Below are 23,529 nucleotides of genomic sequence, written 5' to 3'. Positions count from 1 at the left end.
GAAGTGAGGTTATTTGCTAATTTTGAAATTCTGGATTTGTTTTTACAGCTCGTTGGTGTTCAATTAACCTGCGATTAAGACACTTCTAACCCACATAGCAAGAAGCACACCTCACAGGAATCTTGTACGTTACACACACAATGCCATAGACTGCAAGGTCCTTTATTTTTGTTACAGTCTGCCTTCTGTCACAAAAAAGGCGTAAGCCGGTCGAGCTGAAAATCAGGTTTAAAAACAGCTATAATACTTAAAAAACAAGCGAGCTCGTGATGATTCATGGTAATAAAACCCGAAACTCAGGAACACAGAAGGGGACGAACACAAGACAGCACAACACAACACAACACGTTGTGGTGTGTTCGTCCCCTTCTGTGTTCCTGAGTCACGGGTTTTATTACCATAAAAAAAGCTGTCGCACCAAACGTTCCTGCTAGCGGCTTAAGGTGATGGGAGACATAAAATTAATACAAACAAGGAACCCTACTTTTCTCTACTCGTACGTGTTTCGTTAAGTTAGAATTTGTCATCAAACGAAGAATGACCGAAGACCCGAACTCCCTGCTGTAGTCAGCTAAGAACAATATACGAAGCTGATTTTTCAAACCGGCGCCCAAACGGTTAGAACAAGGAAACTTGGTGAGTTCGTTAGCACAGACCTGGTAACACCCCACTTTACTGAATCAGAACTTAACCTAAAGTGCCGTGGCTTCACCTTCTGTTAAAATGTCAGCTCTCAACACATATGTTTTTGAAAACTAAATTGAGCGTCGGCAATTAAATCACTTATGGCCATACATCACGGGATAGTTTACAAGGAACTGCAACGTGAAAAGGAGCCTCCGGGCCTTAAGCAGAGTGGCAACGACGTTTTAATAGAGGCCTGGATCTTCTTCTTCTTCAATATGTGTTAAAAATAATAGAGTGACGACTGGTGTGTTTAGCGTTCTAGTTCGCCCACACATGCGAAGTGGTGCCGAAGTCGCAACAAATGACGTCACAGAAGCCGGAGTGTCCTGCTGTCATATGTCGCGATCGCGGCGGTTTACCGTAGAAATGCTGCACATCTGAACGCGAGTGCCTCTGTTGTGGCGGCGCCCCAACTTCTCGCTGCCGAAGCTTTCGTTAACTGGTACACTGAAGGGCCACCTGGAGAAGAACAGGCGTCCGCCACACACCCCCACCGCTGCTGGGACGCCACCAGGATCGCGACTGGCGACAGCTTGACAATTGTATGACGTCTTCAAGCGGAAATTTAGGGACAACTTTTTTGGACGTTGTAAGCACTGCATTCGGAGATGCGTTCCAGACACCGTAGTGTCACTGGATACCCAGTGAAACGGCGAGTCTGCTGCTCTGCTGAGGCTTACCGGAGGCTCTTTTTCACCCCCCTGCTTGCTTGGAACCCATGGGCACTTCGGACGAAATGCCTTCGATGTAACTTAGTTAAATGTTTTTTAAGCTACCTTTAACGAGTTGCAATTTTAAGTGTGTAATCGTATCTTAACTCCATTTCAGGCGAGGTAACTGCAACTGTAACTTAATTAGTTTTCATATATAACTTTTACAGCTCTGCAGTAAAGCTATGTCGGTCGATAGTGTCACCAATATAGGCTAATATTAGCAGATGCCACGAGACATTCGCGTTGCCAGGGGAGGGGCTTATGGGGCTTCAGACTCCCCCCACCGCAACGTTCAGCCGACCAATATTATACATATGTCTTGACGGTCCCCCCCCCCCCGCCTCCAAGTCATGGACACCCGAGCAATCTCAGCACCCCTCAGAAAAACCTTTCTGGCTACGCCATTGCTACCAGATGCAAATCTGGACACTTCCAAGCAGAGGTCGGCATTTTAGGTCGCCCTCACTCACCCTCACCCTCACAGCCACACTCACCTAAGCCCGTCACTCACCTTTAACCTCACAAGTACACTCACCTTCACCCACTCACTCACCCTCATCCTCACAGTCACACTGACCTTCAGCCCTTCACTCAACCTCACTGGACCTCACGGCCCTCACGTCCCTCACGCCACTCACACACTCACCGCCCTCATGCACTCAGGGCCCTCACGCACTCACGCCCTCACGCACTCATGACCCTCACGCCCCTCAAGGCCTTCACGCACTCATACCCTTCACGCACTCACAGCCCTCACAGCCCTCACGGCCTCCGTCACCCTCACACACATGAATTTTCCTGGTTCAGAAAATCACTCACCCTCACCTCACTTGTGAAGACGAGGGTGAGTGGGGGTGAGTGGGGGCCCTCATGAGTGAGGTTTCCCGAGGTATGCTTCCAAGCCCCAACCGTGTCTGCCCGTGGGGACCCAATACAAACCCGCATTGATTGCCTTTATTAACCCGCGTTTGCTACAACAACCTACCTAATATTTCGAGCACTTCTTTCTTAATAAAAATCCTTAATGGGTTCAGTGTTTGACCGTAGAGCCACCATATCGAGGTCCAAATTTTTCAAGCTTATATTAGTGAAGAGAGCTTCTCTTTTTTTTATTACTTTGTAAAATATGTTTCCGTATGATCACGTACTGAAACTAACCCCTAAACACTAAACCCTAGCATTCCTCTCATGGTAGCTGGAGCTTCAGTATATTAAAGGTGACCTAAAAACCTCGGTAGATCATCTCTTACGCGGGAGTCAATTATAACTCGGTTAGGCTTACGACAGCCCTCATGCATTGCCCGAATATTTGCAACAAGGTAGCTAACGTGGTTAAATATAGCCTACACAGTTTGATAATAAGCAAATGTGGGCACCATGGTGGGGCAATATTTGTACTAATGGCCAGTCGAAGCAAGCAGGTTTTAGTATTTACTCATACTGCTTAATTTTGTGAAATACGGTTCATCATTCAACCCAACGTTTTTGCTTTAAAACAATGTTTGCTCAACACAATGTTTCACCTCGGGAACATATAGGAATATGTACAGGGTGTTTCACGAAAAGTGGACAAATTCGATTGTGCAAAAACTCCGCATCGCAACAAAAAAAAGGCTTGTGCTGTTTTGGTCCTAGGCCAGGGGCTCATTTAGGGAAATTATCAAAGTTGGCGATAATTAAGTTCTTAATTATTTTTTGCGTAATTAACTTTCTTAACATTGTGTTTAAGGGCATTGTATATATTAGAAAATTGCTGAGCATCATCGTAAAACACAAATCAATCAATTGCAGAACGATGGAAGGCGCGCGCGGCATTTTACGATTTTCTGAAAAACCGCACAACTTCAACGGGTTTTTAAGTTTCGTTTTGCAATCGGAACGCTTCTCGGCCCCGACGGCACCGCGCCCCGTGGAGAAATAGTGCAACCCGCCTCTGCTACGTTTCGTGAGGACAGCGCAGCAGATGTTGGTAGCACGGTTTCTCCACGGGGCGCGATGGTGTCGGTGCCGAGAAAGATAGGATTCACGCTGATCCCGTTCGCGATTTGATTTAAACTTAGATTCTAGGAGCGTCGCTGACAATTTTTCAAATGAGTGTTTTCGGAGAGCGAGATGTTTGGATAGAGGCAGTTTCGGAAGCGATATGGCGTGAGATTTATAATTAATAAAGCGCGAGTCGAGATGCCGTTTTAGTCTGCGCTATGATTGCATTTGGCATACGGTGCACTCGAGTAAGTACACATTAGATGAGGCCCTTTTTTGACAGCACTTCTGTATGGTTTGCGCCTGCAACTCTCGTGTATTGTACGCTATCATCTAGGTCGCGCCTTCCCGCCCGGACACGAACTCACCCTGCGCATCCCTTGTCAAGAAACGACAACCGTCATCCCACCGTCTTTGAAACTTGTACCTGGCCATCAAGCTTCCCTACCCGGATACGAACTGCCCCCACGATTCCCTCTCAAGATAACTCCAACTGCCGCGCCGTCGATTCTGAAATTCGGACTGGACCGTAGCATTGTATAAACGTCTGCCCATCCGGACACTAACTCTCCCTACACTTCTAAGAAAACTCCAACCGTAATCTCGCCGTTTTTGACTCTGGCTCGATTGTATCATTGTATAAATACCTCCCGCGTTCATCTGTATAAGTTCTTCCTGACGAAGGCCGGACTCCGGCCGAAACGTCGAAGAATAAACTGTCCCTTGTTGCGGTTTTTACCAAGAGTTTTATTTTATTTTCAGGTATATATATATATATATATATATATGGGTGGTTTCATCTCAAATCGTGCAGGCAAAAAAGGTCGAATTTTTAATTTCGATGAAAACAATATATGTTATGGCGCCGTTTCTAAAACCGCAGTCGACACAAACCGCAAGTTCGTTGGATTTTTTGTTCTCGACTTATACATTTTTAAAGAGGCCGCGGCGAAAAGCAGTGTTTTTCACACCCGTCGTGGGTCGGATGTGTCGCTTGATCTCCCGCCATGGATTTTCAGTCCACATTATATTTTTATTTTTTAAGCACTCTGTGGACATATTTAAAAGGCTCTAATACCATGAAATAATGTTAGGCATTTTGCTTTTTTTCTGTAAAAATGTCAAAAACGCCTCCTCGGTCAATTGTTGACGAAATTTGGCAATTAATTACTGCCGATCTACTTGGGTTACACCGATATTTTTTATGTCCACGGAGAGCCCAAAACACGCTCTTTATATTTATTATAAAATGCCTTGGCTGTACAAAATATCCTTTGCGGTACGTTTACGTTAATATTATGCAAACACCGAAAAGTACCATTTTTGAAATTGATTTTCTCAAAAAACCCATTTTTTATTTTTTTTCATTTTTTGTTCAAATGTAGACATGATAGTTGTCTACACGAGAAGCAAGCCTAGAAAGTGTATATTTTGTTTGCATGTTTTATATTTAGGCCTCAATATCGGAAAAAGACGTCTTTGTTTTGCAAGACCTAAGTCAGACATAGCGACCCATGCGTCTCTATGAATTGTGAAAAAGTTTTCTTGAATTTTCTTCTGCATTTTGTAATCAATTATAAGCAGATTTTGTGGTATTGAATATTTATGTATGTTTTGATAAGAACGGGAACCATGAGATACATATTTAACCAAATCAGCAGGTCTTGTAGACTTTCAATAATCAAAAGGCACAGACGTTGTATTGTTTCGATTTATGAACCTTTCAAAGTAAACTAGCACGACTAGCTATTAGCTGTCATATTACTAAGACAAAGAAATTCACCACATCGTCAATATATTATATACAATTCTTTACGAAACCAAACACTGGGGCTTGTTCACCGCACATCGCACAGGTCACCAGGGAATGCCCTTTCACTTCCGTAATACACAAAAGTGGTGACAGAGAAACGGTCCGAAACACAGAGAGAGTGTGTCATGGAGAGGGGTAGGAAATAAAAATAAATAAATAGGAATTAAATTTCCCAACGCCGATCTTAACAAAAATTGCGTAAAAAAAAAAGTATTTAGGTGCGAGCGGTGGCAAGGCGATTGGTCCACGCCTGGTGGAGAGTCGGACAAAGAAGTCGACGGCAAGTAAAGGTAAAACAAACAAAAAAATCAATAATTTAATAAAGACGGGAAAACTCAGCCGCACATGGCAAGAACAAAAACCAACTCCCCCGGGCATTCCCTAAACGGGACGCAACCAAATGCGTGCGAACACGCTCTCTACATCACCGCCACGCCGCTACGCCATTACGAAGTAAACCCAACAACTGAACACTGCTAACAAACAGTTAGTAAGAAAACATTGAAAAAAAAAAAAAACGTTCAGAAAAAACCGCATTCGAGAAACTAAGTTCAGCGGGGCGAAGAAACACACACGAGTCGGTCCCACGACATTGAAGTCTGGCAGGATGACGGCGTCCAGATGATGCTCGAATCTGTTCCTCCCTCTATTACGCACATCCACGACGGCTGTGCGGAACAGTGGCTGTACGAAAGAAAGTGAAGAATAGATTCGAGCAGGCGATGCGCGAGAAGGTAACCGAGACTATGCTTCAAGCTTCATATCGGGAGAGGAGCTTTCGAGGTAGTTTCTGCAGTTACTCAAACTTTCTCTTTCCCCTTCCCTTTTTTAAAAGGACACGTCAGCCGGCGCTAACGTTTCATCTCGGGAGAAGCCCACTCTTCACAAACGGTTATAGTTGACAAGGAGGCTGACTTCGACCCAACAAGTCTCCGGGCAGAATAAAAACACAAGTATATTTACCAACACGCTCGTTTTAATGTCAGTCTCCGGGCTTTGCTGTTTCCAAAAGAGATAACCCTTTATAAGGAGACAACGAGCGGGTTGGTGGGAATAATTAAACTTAAACACTCCCTTCTCGTTTTCTTCCTCAAGTTTAATAGATAACCCTTCGTGCTATCGGATCTCCCCGGAGAGAGAGAGAGAGCACGGCCGTTTCAAGGTAAGGATAGGGCGCTCGAAGCTAGGGCAAACAGGCGGTATCGTTTCACGCATGCACGGATGGCTGGTTTCAAATTTCCCCACATCCCTAACGAAACCGGCCATCTTCGTGTGTGCGTCTGCGGGATTTCTGTCCCGCGCCGCCGGTTTTAGCGCGCACGCGGCGTTGTTTTGGCTGGCAGAACAGTTGTTGACCGTCGACATTGTAAGGCCGTGGTGTCCTCATCCTTTCAGGCAACGATTCCTTTGCTTTCCCTTGTGCAATACTCTGACAGACTTCTCCTGGGTGGCTGTCACTGTTCGCCGTCAACGACACAATCGTACCATTTCACTCCTCGTGACACAGGGTGCGCTGCTCGCTTTACTGTCACGGGCCATCCCATCTAACACAACGAGCGCGAAAGGTCGTGGTCATCTGCTGGCTCCGAAAGGGCGGGACGTTCATGCAGGCCAATGAGGGCCCCGAATCAATAAGACGTCTGCCGACTCCTACACGTTAAAAATTTACGACACCTGCTGGTCTGTTAAGAAGTGTTGCTTTCTCTTTTTGGAACACCTCCGATGTAGCTTGCCGCCTATAATAAAATTTAAATCATCAATAAATATATCAGGGTGGAAATACTGTATTTCATTTTTATGTGGGATTGTTGAAAAAAATAAAAAACTATGTCCAAGCTTGTGAAGACGCGCAATTCGCAAGTCCATTTCGAGCCGTAAAAACACGTTTTTGTACGATATTGATGCTTAAATGTAGAACATACAAACAAAATATACACTTTCTAGGCTTAATTTTCGTGTAGACAACTATCATATCTACATTTGAACAAAAAATAAAAAAAATAAAAAAAATGGGTTTTTTGAGGAAATCAATTTTAAGAATGGTACTTTTTGGTTTTTGCATAATATTAACGTAAACGTACCGCAAAGGATATTTTATACAGCTAAGACATTTTATAATAAATATAAATAGCGTGTTTTGGGCTCTCCGTGGACATAAAAAATATTGGTGTAACCCAAGTAGATCGCCAGTAATTAATTGTCAAATTTCGTCAACAATTGACCGAGGAGGCGTTTTTGACATTTTTACAGAAAAAAAGCAAAAGGCCGAAAATTATTTGATGGTATTGGAGCCTTTTAAATGTGTCCACAGAGTGCTTGAAAAAAGATAATATAATGTGGACTGAAAATCCATGGCGGGGGATCAAGCGAAACATCCGACCCACGACGGGTGTGAAAAACACTGCTTTTCGCCGCGGCCTCTTTAAAAATGTATAAGTCGAGAACAAAAAATCCAACGAACTTGCGGTTTGTGTCGACTGCGGTTTTAGAAACGGCGCATTAACATATATTTTTTTCATCGAAATTAAAAATTCGACCCTTTTTGCCTGCACGATTTGAGATGAAACCACCCATATATATATATATATATATATATATATATATGTATATATGAACATCGGGGTAAGGCACTCAAAGATTTAGAGTTAGAAAGCGACATTTAAAAAGACAAATAGCCTCACCAAATGAATGAGTGTCGTCGTTCTGTGTGAGAATAGTATCTATTGGGAAAAAGAGTAGACTTTCCCTTGAGAACGGGAGATCTCATGAGATCCCCCGTTCTCAAGGAAAAGTCTACTCTTTTTCCATATAAATATGTACTTTTAAATTCATGGCTTGCAAGCCACGAATTTAAAAGTATATATTTATATGGATGTCACAAATTTCCAATGGCAGACTTACTGTAGGGCTTTCACCACCGCTTAGATGCTTGAAGACAAATGAAGGAGTAGATGAGTGATTTCTGGATCCCATTGTTTTGTGCCAAAACAAAACGACAAGCTTGATGGGGCCTTCGTTTTTATCTAGCCCTTCTATATTTGTGCGTGCTGTGTTGATAAACTAAATCTCCCACCGATTAAAACAAATCGTCCGAAACGAATTAATGGTCCCAAATTTTTTTTTAGAAAACGTTATTTAATGTTATATTTAGGCTTACAAACTTCTAAGCAATAGTTTCAGAAACTTTCATTTATTTAGATTGAGGAATTATCTAAAGAAAATATATCTTTGGCATGTCGGCAGCCTTCCAAAGTAGCAGGAAGGAAATTTTTGCTTTTTTTTTAAACTATGGCTGTGTCGTTTTCATGTTTCATAGTCAGAACATCTAACCCTCCATTGGAAGCGCCTTTGTCTATAAATTTAGTCTGTCGCAGCTTCCCAAGTTTAATAGAATCAATGGCCAGGACAACCCCATTAATTCGAACAGACAAAATGTAAAAAAAAAAATATTATATGAGCAATCTTACTGGTTGAGAGTCGAGACCCGTAACAGGGCTTACAATTGGTCCTGCCCAGTCATGATAGTGTGTTATCTTCAGCGGTGACCTTGTGACAATAACTTCCAATACAAGCCAGATTGCTACTTTGCTGCTCTTTAGTATTATTTCCCTTAATGTTCTCGGCTGTTTATCTGTCGAACAATGCCTTCTACAAAAGATAGCTTGCACACAAACAACGCAAGCTGGTAGGTAACTCTATGGGGACAATGAATTTTCAAAGGGAAATTGACACCTATGCTTCAGGTGAAATTTGTATGCTTAAGACTCAGAAAATAGAAAAACCTGAAGTTAAAACTTCACTGAACTTTTCTCAGTTTCACTTTTTAGCTGGAAACGCTGTTCGAGGAAAGCATATAATTTCACGTTCTGATAGCGTAAAAAGTTAATTCAGAAATGTCCTGAACTAAAATTTCATGAGGAGAAAAATAAATAAAACTCAGTCTAAAAAAAAACAAAAAACACTCGGTCCTTCATGATAAAAATTTTGTGAATTTTTATTTTTGATTTTTGGGTGTTATAGTGCTTTGTTGTTCTTCTAGAATTGATTTTTCTGCAATTTGTACCTTAACATGTACTAAGCCACTCTACTTCACATTAAAAAACACTACTTTCGGATTTTAAATATAATTTTTTTTAAACATTTCATAATGAAGTCACTTCTTTTCTGGAGCTTGAGAAGAGTAGGATGTTGTATAATTGGCCTATAAGGTTGAAACTTCGGAATTTAAAATTCCCAATAGAGCTTAATTTGTCCTGAAAATATAAATAAATTTGAATGAAGGGATAAAAAATTTACCCTCTCAGACTATACCCCCCTTAAAGCATGGTTGAAGTGAATACATGCAATCATTTGAAATTTGCATACGTATACATACCTTTGAGGTTTGCCCTTATGACGTTTTCAACCGGGTAGTCAGTTTGATTCAAAGCTCTCACTTGTATTGTGGTATTCTTGCTGAAATTAAAATAATTTACGAGCAAATTAATTTTAAAACATATGCGCGGAGAAACTAAGTGAGAGAAGGAGACGAGAGCGTGCGGGGACGTCAAAATGTCGAGCTCTGATTGGAAGGAGTAGTGGGTAGACCTAAAGCAAGCTGACTTCGCCTAACGTAGACTGCGTAAGCTGCCTTCTTCGGGCGCTCTTTCTTCAGTATTTTTTAAAGAACACCTGCATCTTTCATGCAGGGAACTTTTCTGGATTGCTAGAGTAAAGGGGAAGAGAATGCGGAAGAAGTTTGTTTAGGTAAAGTCGGGAGGAATTTGCACGCAGAAATCCGAAAATGTGGACATCGTTCGTATCAACAATGTCCAGGATCTTGAAGAAAAACAATGTGTTGGAGAACGGCAGTGACTTTCAATAAGTGTAAGGACTTCGATGAGTTGAAGCGGTTGTTCGTTACAGCCTACCACCCAATTGCTGTTCTGCACGTTAACATTCGAAGTTCGAGAAAGTACTGATTGAAGTTTGGCCTCGCATTAACGCTCTTGTTTTAACGGAATCTAACGAACCCGAAGGTTTGTGGGATCTTTACCAGTTATTGGGCTACAATTTCTTTTGGTTTTCTCGTGAGTATTCAGTCGGAAGGGGGATCGTAGTACAAGCGAAAAGTGAATAACTGTGTCTCAAGTCAGGACGTAAATGTTTATTACGCAGAATGTATTTTTCTAGAAATTGAGAATCTTCCCACTCTTTCAGTCTATTAGTTCGCTATAGACCTCCTTCTAAAAGATACAGGCAATGTCTTCATGAGCTCACCGCGAGCGTTTGCGCGAGTTGCAGTCAGGAATTATTTTTCATCGTAGAAGATTTGAACTAAGATTTTCTGAAAGATTATAAGTCCGAGATTCGCGACTACTTTAGTACTTGCTCATGTTTATGTTGAAAGTGTTATCAGTGCATTAACCATAGAAGAGGTGGTTGGCGGTAGATTGGTGTCTTCGTGTATTGACCATATTTGTGTCAGGACGTTAGAAGCAACATTGAAATCGGCAGTAATTTCGCAAAAAAAAAGGCTCACCGTTTTTTTTGTTTTCGTGTCAAATAGTATGGCAGTCTACCCCGTCAGCGGCTGTGAAAAGGGATCAACAAATCCTTCGAAAGATTTTGGACAGATTGGCTTTGTCATACGATTGGAGCTCTTTTCTCCAATGGTATCGTTACTGCGATGTTTACTCAACAATTCGTCAAGTCCACGACTCTTTCAAGGCGAAGGCACAGCGCACTTTGTTTCTGATATGTTCAATTAGCTCACAGAGTCAGTCTTCCTTCCTTTTGGCTTCCAGTACAAGAAAGAAAATTCCTCTGCTCATCTGTGTCGGACATAATATCGTATTGTTTTCGTTCGATTTTCGTTTTTTAACCAGCCTTTAATTCAGTGTTTTTATTGATGTTGATTATGTTTCCGAATCAGACTTGATAGAGCCAGGCAAAAGTCTTGTTGGACAGCACCCTGCAGTTCGTGATCAAAAAGCGTCCCCACATGCGTAAAGGCTCAAGCTCAAACGTTCATCACATACACTGTGATACAAACGATGATGGTCACAAAAACATGCACATATACAGCACAGTCACAAAGTTGCACTAATACATTGGAGTACTTGCTTAAGTCTTTTTAGCGAGTCCACGGTGTAAACATCGTCCGGTGAGCTATTAAATATAGAGGGTGCATAAAAATTTCGAATACCTTTTCAGTACTTCGTCATAACAAGAGGCATTTCATAGCACTCGGTGTACCAATGCGATCTAGACACGACATGGGGGGTACTTTGAAATTATGACGCTAGAAGTGTTCCAGTACAATGGTCTGAACCAATAAAGAGCTGAACAATGGCAAACCCAAGGCTGTTATAATCTCTTCGGTTTGCGACATTGAGCCGTTGACAATGCTTCTAAATATTCCTTTCAAAATTTTGTCTTTTTTTACCCCATCTTACGGGGCTGTGCCTCAAAATGGTTATTCCGTAACGCAAAACTCTGGATACTAAAGCGTGAGCTATTTTCTTTTTCGTTGAAGCAGGAGTTAGAGACCTGGAATTGTGCAGTAAACAAGATATGTTTCTCAGTCGTTTACGAAGTTTTGACAAATGGGAATTCTACGACAAACCATTGTCAAATTGAATTCCTAATTATTTCACATGATTCACATAAGAAATAGGACAACAGTTACAAGATATACAAAGAGAGGTATACAAATAGAGGGAATAATCGGACGTTAACATTTTAAGAGGATTACGAAAACAGGCAAGCTGAGCTTTAGACGTATTTAACGCAAGACGATTTGTCTTAATCAGTCATGAAGTTGGCAAGTGACCTTTTGGAGTAAGAGCGATTGCTACAAAACATTAAAGATGTTTCGAAAGTAACAATATGTCATCCGCGTACTGGAACAATTTACATGCTGAAACTGAGTATGACAATCGTTAACAAAAATGTTAAAAATAAGATGTGATAAGAAGCTTTCAGCCTTTCCACTCTGGTGCAGAAGGAAGACCAGCGAAGCTGTACTATGGTGGGACTACCTCAAGGACGACTTCTTGGACGACCTCTAGGACAACCTCAAGGATGACTTTTAGGACGACCTCTCGGATAACCTCTCGGACAACATCAAGGGGGACCTCAAGGACTACCTCAAGGACGACTTCTAGGACGACATCTAGGGCGACGCCTAGAGAGACTCAGTCTTTTCACTCTGGTAAAAACCAGAGCGGAAAGGCTAAAAAGGTTGCCGCCATCTATGAGCGAGGCAGGTAAACCTGTTGCTTCGTTGACGGCGTCGTTCATAGATGGTGGTAGTTGTCCAGAGTTTTGTGTCGACATTTCTTGGCGGGGGACACGATCCTGGGGAAACTAGCCCTTAACAGCTCCGTTTTAAAAAGGACATGAGAGAACCCCAGCTTTTAAGGTAACTCAGGAGCCTCGACTATGAGCTATTGAAACTAGTTGTGTCGTCCCAGTTAAAAGTTTCGGAGAAGAGAAAGGAATGGGCCGCGGGATCCAATTTTTGCAATTTTGTCAGTAAAATCCTTTGACTCAATGTATAGAATGCCTCTGCCACATGAACACAAAGCGCGCAAGCAGCCTGATGCCTCTCGAAGGCAACATGCAATTCCTCTGCAAAATCTTCCAGACGTGGCTGGGTTCCACGCCCGTTGATAAATCCATATTAATTGGGCGACACAATGCTAAAGCGATCAAGAAAGAAAGGCTGTCATAGTTTGGAAACTATGTTTTCCTAAGATTTGGTCAATACAAGGCAAAATGGAATTTTGTCGATAATTGTCAAGTTTCGTATGCTCTTCCCTTAAGTAGGGGCTTCACTAGCGCACTCTTCAAATCAACCGCGATCATCCCGGAGCAGATAAAACCATTGAACATGTGAAGGAGCACAAGTTTTATGGACTCATAATTTCGGCGCAGATCATCCGCGCTGATGCCATTGATACCAGATGCCTTGATAGTTTTGAAAATAAAAAGCGAACTTCGTAGATTAAATTAAGATATTTAAGGCATTTTTCATTTGTTTTCTGCTGTCTTTTTTTTTTTTTCGTTTACTTGGCCGCAAAGCCTGGCCTTATCGATTTTTTTTTTGTTAATTTTTTGTGTGCAAATTTTGATTTACGTAAAGGTTTTTTGTTTGTTTTTTGTGCGCGAGAGACTGTGCGCGATTCGACTTGTTTTATTTTTAATGCGGGTGTTGTCCTACAAGCCCCTGCCGACTTTGATCAGACCCGATAACACACTTGGAGAGAGCGCCATTTGTGAATAGCTTATTATTATTATTATGATTATTATTATTATGCAAACCTGCACTCGGCCTTGAATATGCTGATCCTTCACAAATAAAATCGTATTATTACTATAATTATTATTAATATTATTATTATTATTATTTAGCTGGTGAGTGAAGTACTTACTATTTCTTTTTTTCCGAATCGTAAATCATTACGGTGTAGTTGGCAGTTTTGTTCGTTTTGTCTGTGATTTTTGCTGTTGCGGAGATACATATCTTATAAACGGGAGCGTGGGTGCGAAACAACAGAAAATACGTATTGTTTGACGTTTCTTCTAGGACCTGCAATCATGAAAACAACACATTTTTTATTTATTTCCTTAATATTACGAGAAGACGCATGGCAGGGCCAACTAAATAAGGTACTTACTCAAATTTAAGCATCCGTATTCGGTCGACAGCAAAAATCAGGCGTTGCCTCATTTTAAATCACAGAAAAGTAATTGTGTTCGTCTATAATGCATACCCTTCAATGAACGCTCTTACACAAAGAACAAATCGAACGCCTGTATCACTAACATTGGTTTCAACACGAATACAAAATAAATATGCAGGTGCCACTATATTACTTGCAAGCGCGTATTTGTGTAACCGTATAGCACAAGTATATGATTACAGAGAACACCTGCAAACGGCACAGCAAATTTCAATCATATCTAGCGCGCGCATGTGTAGGTATGATAGTTCTTTAATACTAAAATGTATACTGAAAAAATTAATTTGCGTAGGGTCATTTCATACTTTTAGGAAACAATATTTAATGAGTTCAGAGCGCTCCTTGGATTATGTTTGGTCAAAGTTTAGTTATTTCTGCTTTCTTAGTTTTTGTAATAAAGTAGTTGGGTTTCTAAGAATGATCGGGCAGCAATGTACTGCACTTTTCAGTCCATAGTCCGCACTTAGTGCATATTCCTTTCGGTTCAATTCCGGTTCAGTTTCGAGGAGCATAAATAACGGTTCGAACTGGTTTCAACCGCTAAATTGAGAATATATTTTCCAAAAAAAACGAGTAACTGTATAGTTTTATTATTATCATTATTCGTACTATCCACTTTTATTTTCAAATATCAAAAATAAGAAAATGCGATATTTAATTTTGACGAAACAGTAAAATAAAAGCTAAATTAACATTAAAAAACGTCATGTTTTTATGACACTACGTGTATTAGTTCACCTCAGTCGCATATATTTTACCTGAATTGAAAGGTCATCAGTCTTGTAGGTCGCCTAAAATCCCTGTGATTAGTACAAAGTTCCGTCGCAGTAATAAAAGTTGAATGTAGTTGTTCTCTCGAGCTTAGGAATTAATTGCAATGCATAAAATCATGAAATTGGCAGCACCTCGGCTCATATATCGTGAAATCTAGTTTACGAAACATGTTTCACAATTTATACGATAACGGCGCAACTGAGCTAAAAGCATCACTATCTTCAAAATGCCACGAAAGTTTTAGGACAAGCCCTTTCATTCTACCGTTGATAGAGAAACTGAGCGGCCATCACAACTTTTGTTTTCCTGACCAACATTGTTTACGCCCAGCACCGTGATGTAGGTGAATAATCATGCAGAAAAGGGTAGTTAAAAATATATACACTCTAATCTATACGTACCTTCGTACTCTGTTCAATCTGTCCTAAAATAGTGCCTACCCAAGTGAACCCTCTCGGCATATCTTGGCGTTTGAGGTTTGTTTTTGACAAGATGCCGGTCAATGCAATTTGCAAATAAACATCACTTTTGCTATTTCGAGATTTCTTTCTGAAGAACAAAGTAGTACTTCATACTCTACTCGACATTGCAACTACTTACTTACTCATTTCTGATGGTCTGTGTGCGCAATCATCAGAGTTTGTGTCAGGAACACATTTATGTGCCAAGGACACGCGGTTATTTAAATCATCTTCAAACTCAGAAATTTGTTTAAAGCTCTCCCAAATCACTTCTAGCGAGGATAAAAACACCAGAAAATACTAGCAGGGCGTACTTAAGACAATTTGGTGGTGCGTTTGCTTGTCATGTATATCTTGAAGACGGTTGTCATTTACTTATGTTGGCAAATTTTCAGTCAGTAAATATATTTGTAGTATGATCAATAACTTTGACTGCATGAAGTTCACATAACCACTTGAGACCGACATTGGAGGACGATAGTCAAAAATACGCCATGTGTTGAGTCTGCGGAAACGGGCTTTTTTTGTTCGCTGTTTGGCAGAGAGAAACACCGGTTCACTGGGTGTGCCAAAAAGGACTATGTGCTCACATGATAGATCTGAAGGCGAATAGGCTAAATCTGTAGAAAGAAAGGCATAATAAATGGTATTCTAAAACATTTTATACACAACGCCTTATTGCAAAAAGAAATGCGTAGAGATGCATACAATAATATTCCTAATTAGACATAAATAGCGCGAAAGACACACAATATATATATGTAATATAAATGATAATTGGACATCGGTTCGCACGAGCTCGTAACTTCGCAAAATACTGTCTCGGGAGGCTAATGTTTTATTCGGTCTTACGTGCACTTGCTCTGGGCCCTCACTTAACAACATTGTATTTTATCAGTCAGGCGCGTTCTGACTTTTTATTAGGCTGCCGACGCCGCATATCATTGCGAGACCGCTATATATACTGTACAACTTTAAAATTTGGAAATTCACTTTTGCTGTTGTTGAGAACATTGCATTTCAGCAAAAAACAGAACTGTTTAACATGTGATGTGACGTCATCGCCATAAAATTATAGCGCAAAAAACTACGAGAGGACGGCACAGGGGGACAGGGTAGTCCCATCCTAGTCTTTTGCGCTATAAATTTGTAATGAATAACATACTACCCACCAGTTAATTTTAATTTTAATGACGTCATAGCGCTATATACTGCTTGTCATTGCGATTTCCTCTCGCTGAGACAATAAAATATGGTGGTGCAAAATGCACGCTGCAGAAGGTTCGCGCTCAGTGAAAGATCATGCATTCGAGACACACAATTAGTTCTTGCTTGGTGCTGCGTCATGAGGATCGGCGAGAGCGTCTGGCAACACGAAAACGCGCTTTCTGGCATCTCTTGAGGGGTGTTTTCGCAAGCAAAATAGTTTCCGGGATCACACTGGCTGCTCTGTGCCGAAGATGCAAAGCAGAGAAAACTTTAGAACACGGTATGTTTTTAAAACTCTCTTTCTCTCCCCCCCCCCCTTTTTTTTATAAGAGCGCAGCTCTTAGGCGCTTGTTTTCGGGTTGAGCAGCGTCGGTGTAAGCACGCTATATTTAGCGGGAAACTTGAGGTCACTTTACCTTCTTAAACTTAAACTTCAACTTTGTTATTTCTATCCAGGGGGAGGAAAAAGAAAAAAAGCAGACTTTTGTCGCTTGACGCAGTTTCTCCACCCCACCAGCAACGAAAGAAACTATTTTACATACTAGTGACCCCTAGAACAAGGTTTGCTTAGGATCAAAACACAACATTGAACAAAATAAAACAAAAATCTGACGTGCATTACGAACATTTTTTTGCAGCTCGGAGGTCCCATCAATAATAGGCACAAATAACACTAGAGAAACAATGAACGAATATCCTTTCTGCTCAAACTCATCAAGTCCGTGCCCAATCTATGTGTTTTGTTTATAACATTAGGCAACGAGTACTGCAACATCTGGAGGGCGTAGCCTGTTCTCGAGCGAGGCGTTGACCATGCGTCAACTCAACGGCCTGCATATGCAGGCACTCTTCGCTTCATATTGGCGATTGATAGAAAAACAAGTTGATTTTACCTTACAGACGCTTGATATGTTAGAAAAAGTTTGTAATTATAATGCTCTGTAACTTGAACTATATTAAGGTTTTTGAAAAGTGGTAATGTGTGCGGGTTGAACTCCGCATTGCACACAATTCGAATTATTCTCTTCTGGAGAACATGCAAGTGATGCATATTTGTAGCCGTTGTGCTACCCCAAACAAGGAAGCAGTAATTACAGCAAGGGTAAAAGAGGGAGTTATAAACAAGAATTTAGACCGAAAGGGGTAATATATGACGGGATTTATAAGTAATGCCCACAACTTTTGAAAGTCTCCCAGCTCATCGTGCTTCGGCGTCCCAGCTCATGTACTCATTAAATATCGCACCAAGAACCTTCACACTTTGTACAAAGTCAATACTTCGTCCATAGAGAGAGAGCCCTTGAGTAGACAAAAACACTGTAGTTTTGGATCAAAAAAGTATTGCTTTCGTCTTATTTGTATTAATGACTAAAGATTTTGAGATTGTCCCGTCACTTATCTTCCGCAAAACGCTATTTGCCGCACATAAAACCTGGTGGACAAGTTTAAAAGAATAAACTGGTATCGTCTACGTAAATTATAAAATCTGCGCAGTCGCCCACATTTACTATATCATTGATGTATAAGTTAAACAGAAAGGGACCAAGGATGCTTTTCTGTGACACCCCTGAGGTCAGTTTCTTTAAGTTAGAGCACTGACTATTAATCACGACACACTGATGCCGATATTTAAAAAAAAAAAAAAAACTCTCCATCATCGTTGAGGCTACTCCTCGCACACCGTATGCGTTTAATTTTTGAAGCAGAGTTTTATTATCTAGACGCTCGAAAGCCTTTGAAAAATCAATGAAGACCCGCAAGGTAGTCAATTTTCTTTCGATGGTGTTTAAAATTAGTTCCTTCTGTTTTAATAGCGCGAGTTCCATCGAATGCCCCCTCCTAAAACCAAACTGGTAAGATGTTAGGATAGAGTGTTTTTCGCAGAAGGTGTATAATCTGGCATGTATTTTTTTCTCTAGCCCCTTTGAAAACACTGGGAGCGCGGAAACAGGTCTATGATTTCCCAGGTGGTTTTTATCCCCAGACTTGTTATCCGAAGCACCAATTCAATTCCCCGCTAAATTTACCGGAGAAATTCATTCTCTACTAGTTATAGCAAAAAAATTGACGTCACAAGACCTCAACACCAATTCAATTCCCCGCTAGAGTTAGCGGAGAATTGAATTTTTCAGGTCACGCGACGTAGATTTTCCCGCTAAATCTAGCGGAGAAACTTGGATTTGTTCATAGGTGATGTGACACCAGGTCATGTGATGTCATTTGTCGCTCTAAATTTAGTGGGAAAAACTGAATTGGAGGAGGAGAGGAGGGGATGGATGAGGAGGAGGATGAAAGGAGGAGGGGAGGAAAAGAGGGTATGCAGGAAGAGGAGGGGCGTTCTCTCCCCTCCGTACCCTCCTCTCCTCCTCCTGGAGAGCTGCGTTCTAATTTCACATCAAAGAGATTTGTAAACAGGTTTAACTTTTTCTTCTTTTATCGATGGTCCTCCTGAGAATACTTTTTACTCCTGAGGAACTCCTTCTGCTTGGGGTGTTATTTCGACAGTTATAGTCGTGTCATTTGTTAACAGTGATCCTACATTTCTTTTATTTCACTCTCCAAGACGGTTGGTCAATGCTTCGGGAAGAACTTGAGAACGACACTCCTGTGAGACTTTGAGCGGCTGCCAAGTTCGGCTGTCCCTCTGAAGCCACTGGGATCTTTCTGTTCAGGTAACCCTACCGTCCACACTTTTAGTTCTATTTATCGTCGGATTAAAAGGTTAAATTTAGTCCTTTCAATGCTTCTATTCTCGGGGACAACTTTCTGAAACAGTTCAGCAACAGCGAAAACATGTTTGGGTGCCTCAAAGGTGTGTACATGTGAAATGGGTACTGCAACGATTTTTGTACTTTCAGTAATTACCAGTAAGAGGTAATCCCTGACGTTCATAACTTGCAGAAACACCCCTTAGTTCTCGTCTCCGCTCAATGGCAGACGCAGAAAAAATAAAGAACAGAAACAGCTTTCCCCTCCTCAACTCGCTATTAGAACAAGCGGACACGTGAACATTATAGACATGCGCTGAGTTTAGAACAAGCGAACGCGTGTTCATTAAAGACATGCGCTGGCATTCACAAAGAATCAAGCATGGGTTGAGCTGAACACGTTGTCAGAGTTCGGCTATCCTCACATCTGATTGAACACGAACCGTTACCCGTATGTTTGGCGATGCTCATTGTCATGAACCCCAGCACCCGACTCGGGCTCATGAAAATCGAATGCGTCAAGGTGTTACGTGACTCGCGGTGAAAACTCGTGTTGCCATGTGACGTCAGAGTGTCGACAACGCACATTATCTAAGGACATTCTCAATTTAAGCCTAATTGACGTAGTTAGTCTCGTGACTACGTCACGAAGTCACGTGACGTGACATTACTTCACAGCATGTCTTAAAACCATGACGTCACGTGACCACGTGACATATGATTAATCACAGTGACAATACAAAAGCGCCACGAAAACCCATAATTTCTCATATATTGCGATTTGGTATAAGACAATTTGAGCACTGCATAAAAACACTAGCTGCCATTCTTTTTTTCTCAGACATTCATTCTGTAATACAAAAAAAGAAGAAAAACGGGAACCGTTTCGAACCGGCTACCGGTGTATCTTTCCGGTTCAGTTCCAAGATGGCGGTGAAAATTTCTGTTCGGTTAAGTTCCGGTTCGGCCAACGTTACTAGAACAACTCAACTGAGAAACTACCATGGAGCCTGCTATGAAAAAGTGGCACCGGTCCGTACCCAAGAACCGTGCTAATAGCGACCGCAACGCCGCTATTTCTCCGGCAGCGGCCACTCTGGGAACTGCACGGCTGCTTTTATTGGTTTAGGAGTATCTAATTCGATAGCATCCACTGTTCCTCTTCTATTTTGGCTTTAATCGGGCATTTTGGCCTCGAGACATATACGGTGGACCGTGGAAAGGGTTTCAGGGATGCCAGCCCTGTCTCCGAAGCGGACGCGCCGCGAGTACTACCGAAGCTGGGTCGCGCTACCTAAAATAACCGGTGAGATATAGTCGTATAAAAACAATATTATGTCACAAAGCCTTGTAAACTAGATAATTTAGAAAACATCACGTGCCTCTCATTCTGTACTAATCTCCAATAAAAGTTCATAAACAAAGAGCACTTCTCATTCGTTTTTACACAAAAACATGTTTTCTAAAAGGTCATGGTGACCACAGAAAAATAAAAAAATTAATACAGCCGGTATTTTCGCATCTTGAGCCCGGGAGTTTGGTACCCTGGGAACATTCAGTGGCTCTCGCCGTAGCGATATAAAGACGCTTTCATGTTTCAACTTGTTTCTCAAAGGCGGCGCTGTTATCGTATTCAGCTAGGTCTCGGTGGACGCCAGCGGTCCAGGTTTCAAGGGTGAGTTTCCCAACTAAGTGTTTCAGTAACTTTGGGTTCGGCTAAAAATAACGGTTTGGTTCCGGTTTTCGGTTTGATTCGGTTCCGGTTCGACACTCTGCCTCCAGCACTTGTGCAGAAAAGTGTAGGGCGGTGTGCTTCATGTCGTACACTGCCTTACATTTCTCTTCACCGGTGCGAGAGGTGAAGGTAAATCGAACGCACCTAGTGTTTCTCTGCACGCGCGACAACCACGCGGGGGGTCTGCGCGAGCAGAGCACGAGGCGGCACGAGCTTTCTTGTGAAGTGGCGCCTGCCTCCTATGAACTACAAGTATGGAGGCGTCACGCATGCGTGGAACGCTTAGTGAAATCGTTCTGTAAGGAGTCTTCACTGGGCGCCATATTTGCGGGTGCTGTCTAGAGAGCAAGCTCAGAACGAGCCCATATTAATAGGCTGCTAAGACCGGCAATCCTGATAGTGTGGAATGCACGTCGCTAAAGAACCGTGGAAGCCCGCCATCAGCACGCGCTCAGCAGTCGCGCACACAACTATGGCCGCCAGTGAATACTTCCTATTACAGTGTACTACAGGTTTTCCCGCTAATTTTAATCCAAGCGACGACCAATTTAATCCCGGGGTCACTCAATTTAATCCAAGCGCCATACAATTTAATCCAAGCGCCACACAATTTAATCCCGGGGTCAGTCAATTTAATCCACAATATATATATATATGTACGAGGGGGACCCAAAAGAAACCGAACTAATTCTTTTTTAAGCAGAGCTTTTGCAGTACCGCGTTTTGCCGCTAGGAGTTGATAAAGCGAACGATGCTTAGTCATTAGGCCTAATTCCGTCCTCGAAGAAGGTGAGGACTAGTTGCGGCTGGGTTTATAGTGACAAGTGTTTCGTGCGGGCGTCGTTTTTGCAATGTCTGATTTCTGTGAACAGCGTGCGGCGGTTAAATTCTGTTTTTTGCTCGGAAAAAGTGGAACAGAAACTATTGAACTGTTATAAACGGCGTACAAGGACGATTCCATGGGGAGAACTCAAGTGTTTGAGTGGTTTTCCCGTTTCAAGAATGGTGACATGTCAATTGATGACAAACCTCGTTCCGGTCGCCCTTCCACGGCACGAACACATGAAAACGTTGGAAAAATTCGTGCAATCATCAACGAAGATCGACGACGGACCATTGACGAAATTATGGAGCTGTCGGGAGTGAGTTGGAGTTCATTGCAGCGAATTCTGACAGAAGATTTGGGAATGAAAAGGGTGGCTGCCAAATTCGTGCCACGACTGCTGACTGCTGAACAAAAGCAAGGTCTCGTAGAAGCATGCTGTGCTTTGAAAGAAGAGTCCCGAAGTGACCCAAACGTTTTTTTAAAAGTTATTACAGGTGACGAAACTTGGTGCTGTGGTTACGATACTGAATCAAAGCAACAATCAAGCCAGTGGAAGACTTCAGGTTCGCCTCGCCCCGAGAGAGCTCGTCAGGTGAAATCAAACATCAAAACAATGCTGATTAGTTTTTTTCAATGTGAAAGGAGTCGTCCATTCAGAGTTTGTTCCGCAGGGTCAGACAGTTAACCAGGCTTTCTACTTGGAGGTTTTGAAAAGATTGCGCAACAGTGTGCGGCGGAAGCGGCCCGATTTGTGGAAGTCGGGTGACTGGTTTTTCCATCATGACAATGCCCCGGCTCACACTGCCTTGACTGTACGACAATTCTTGACCAAAAATGGTATGACCCCTGTTCCTCACCCCCCATACTCACCCGACCTTGCCCCGTGCGACTCTTTTTTGTTTCCTAGAATGAAAAGAGAAATGAAAGGAAAGCGTTTTGCTGACGTTGCTGAGGTGAAGAAAAAAACGACGGAGGCGCTGTCAAGCATCACAAAAGATGAATTTAAACAATGTTTCGACACATGGATTAAAAGATTAGACAAGTGTATTAGTGCAAGTGGACAGTACTTTGCATGAGATTGAACGTTTGTACTTGAAATGGGAATAAATAAGTGCAAAAAATTTAGTTCGGTTTCTTTTGGGTCCCCCCTCGTATATATATGCACTCATTGGGGGTGTTCAGTGGTCGTGTTTCGCTTACACATTTGGTAACTTACAACAATTGTTTATACAATTAGAATTTTTGGGGTGCAATTGAGAATTTGATCACTAATGTGATTACTTTGAGTTACTAGTCCCACTATTGACGAGGCTTAACTGATATGTTCGTTACTCTTTTTAGGGCGCAGCTCTTAGGCACCCGTTTCCGGCTTAAGCGGCGTCGGCGTCGCCGCCGCCGTCGGCGTAACCACGCGGTGAATGATGGGTAAATTCCCCCGCTAAATTTAGCGGAAAAATTTCCCCGCTAAATCTACCGGAAAACTTTTCCTGCTAAATCTATCGAAAAATTTTCCCAGCTAGATTTAACGAAAAATTTGCCCCGCAGATTCTAGTGGAATATTTTCCCCGCTAAGTCTAGCAGAAACGTTTCCCCGCTAAATCTAGTGTAAACTTTTTCCCGCCAAATTTAGCGGTAACTTTTTTCCCGCTAAACCTAGCGGAATGTTTTCCCCGCTAAATCTAGCGGAAAATTTTCCCAGCTAGATGTAGCGAAAAACTTGCCCCGCAAAGGCTAGCGGAAAAGTTTCCCCGCTGAATCTAGTGGAAAATTTTTCCCGCTAAATCTAGCGGAAAATTTTCCCCGCTACATCTAGTGGAACAATTTACCAGCTAGATTTAGCGGAAAAGTTTCTTCGCTAAGTCTTGCGGAAAATTTTCCCAGCTAAATCTAG

The 23,529-nt window shown here is 42.0% G+C and overlaps 1 protein-coding gene across 1 annotated transcript in view; it reads right to left on the bottom strand.

Moving 5' to 3' along the window:
• Window positions 1–23,529, bottom strand: part of LOC8044087 — a 30,477-nt gene that overhangs the window by 4,383 nt on the left and 2,565 nt on the right. The window contains exons 2-3 of the mRNA XM_002416577.5: window positions 13,614–13,771; window positions 9,572–9,651 (exon numbers count right to left, since the gene is read on the bottom strand). Coding sequence (XP_002416622.3) covers window positions 9,572–9,651; window positions 13,614–13,771 — 238 coding nt within the window. The remainder of the gene's footprint in view (window positions 1–9,571; window positions 9,652–13,613; window positions 13,772–23,529) is intronic.

This window comes from Ixodes scapularis, unplaced genomic scaffold, assembly GCF_016920785.2.
Source record: "Ixodes scapularis isolate PalLabHiFi unplaced genomic scaffold, ASM1692078v2 PGA_scaffold5__190_contigs__length_132052651, whole genome shotgun sequence".
Classification (NCBI taxonomy): Eukaryota; Metazoa; Arthropoda; class Arachnida; order Ixodida; family Ixodidae; genus Ixodes; species Ixodes scapularis.
This window is presented reverse-complemented; position numbering and strand designations above follow the sequence as displayed.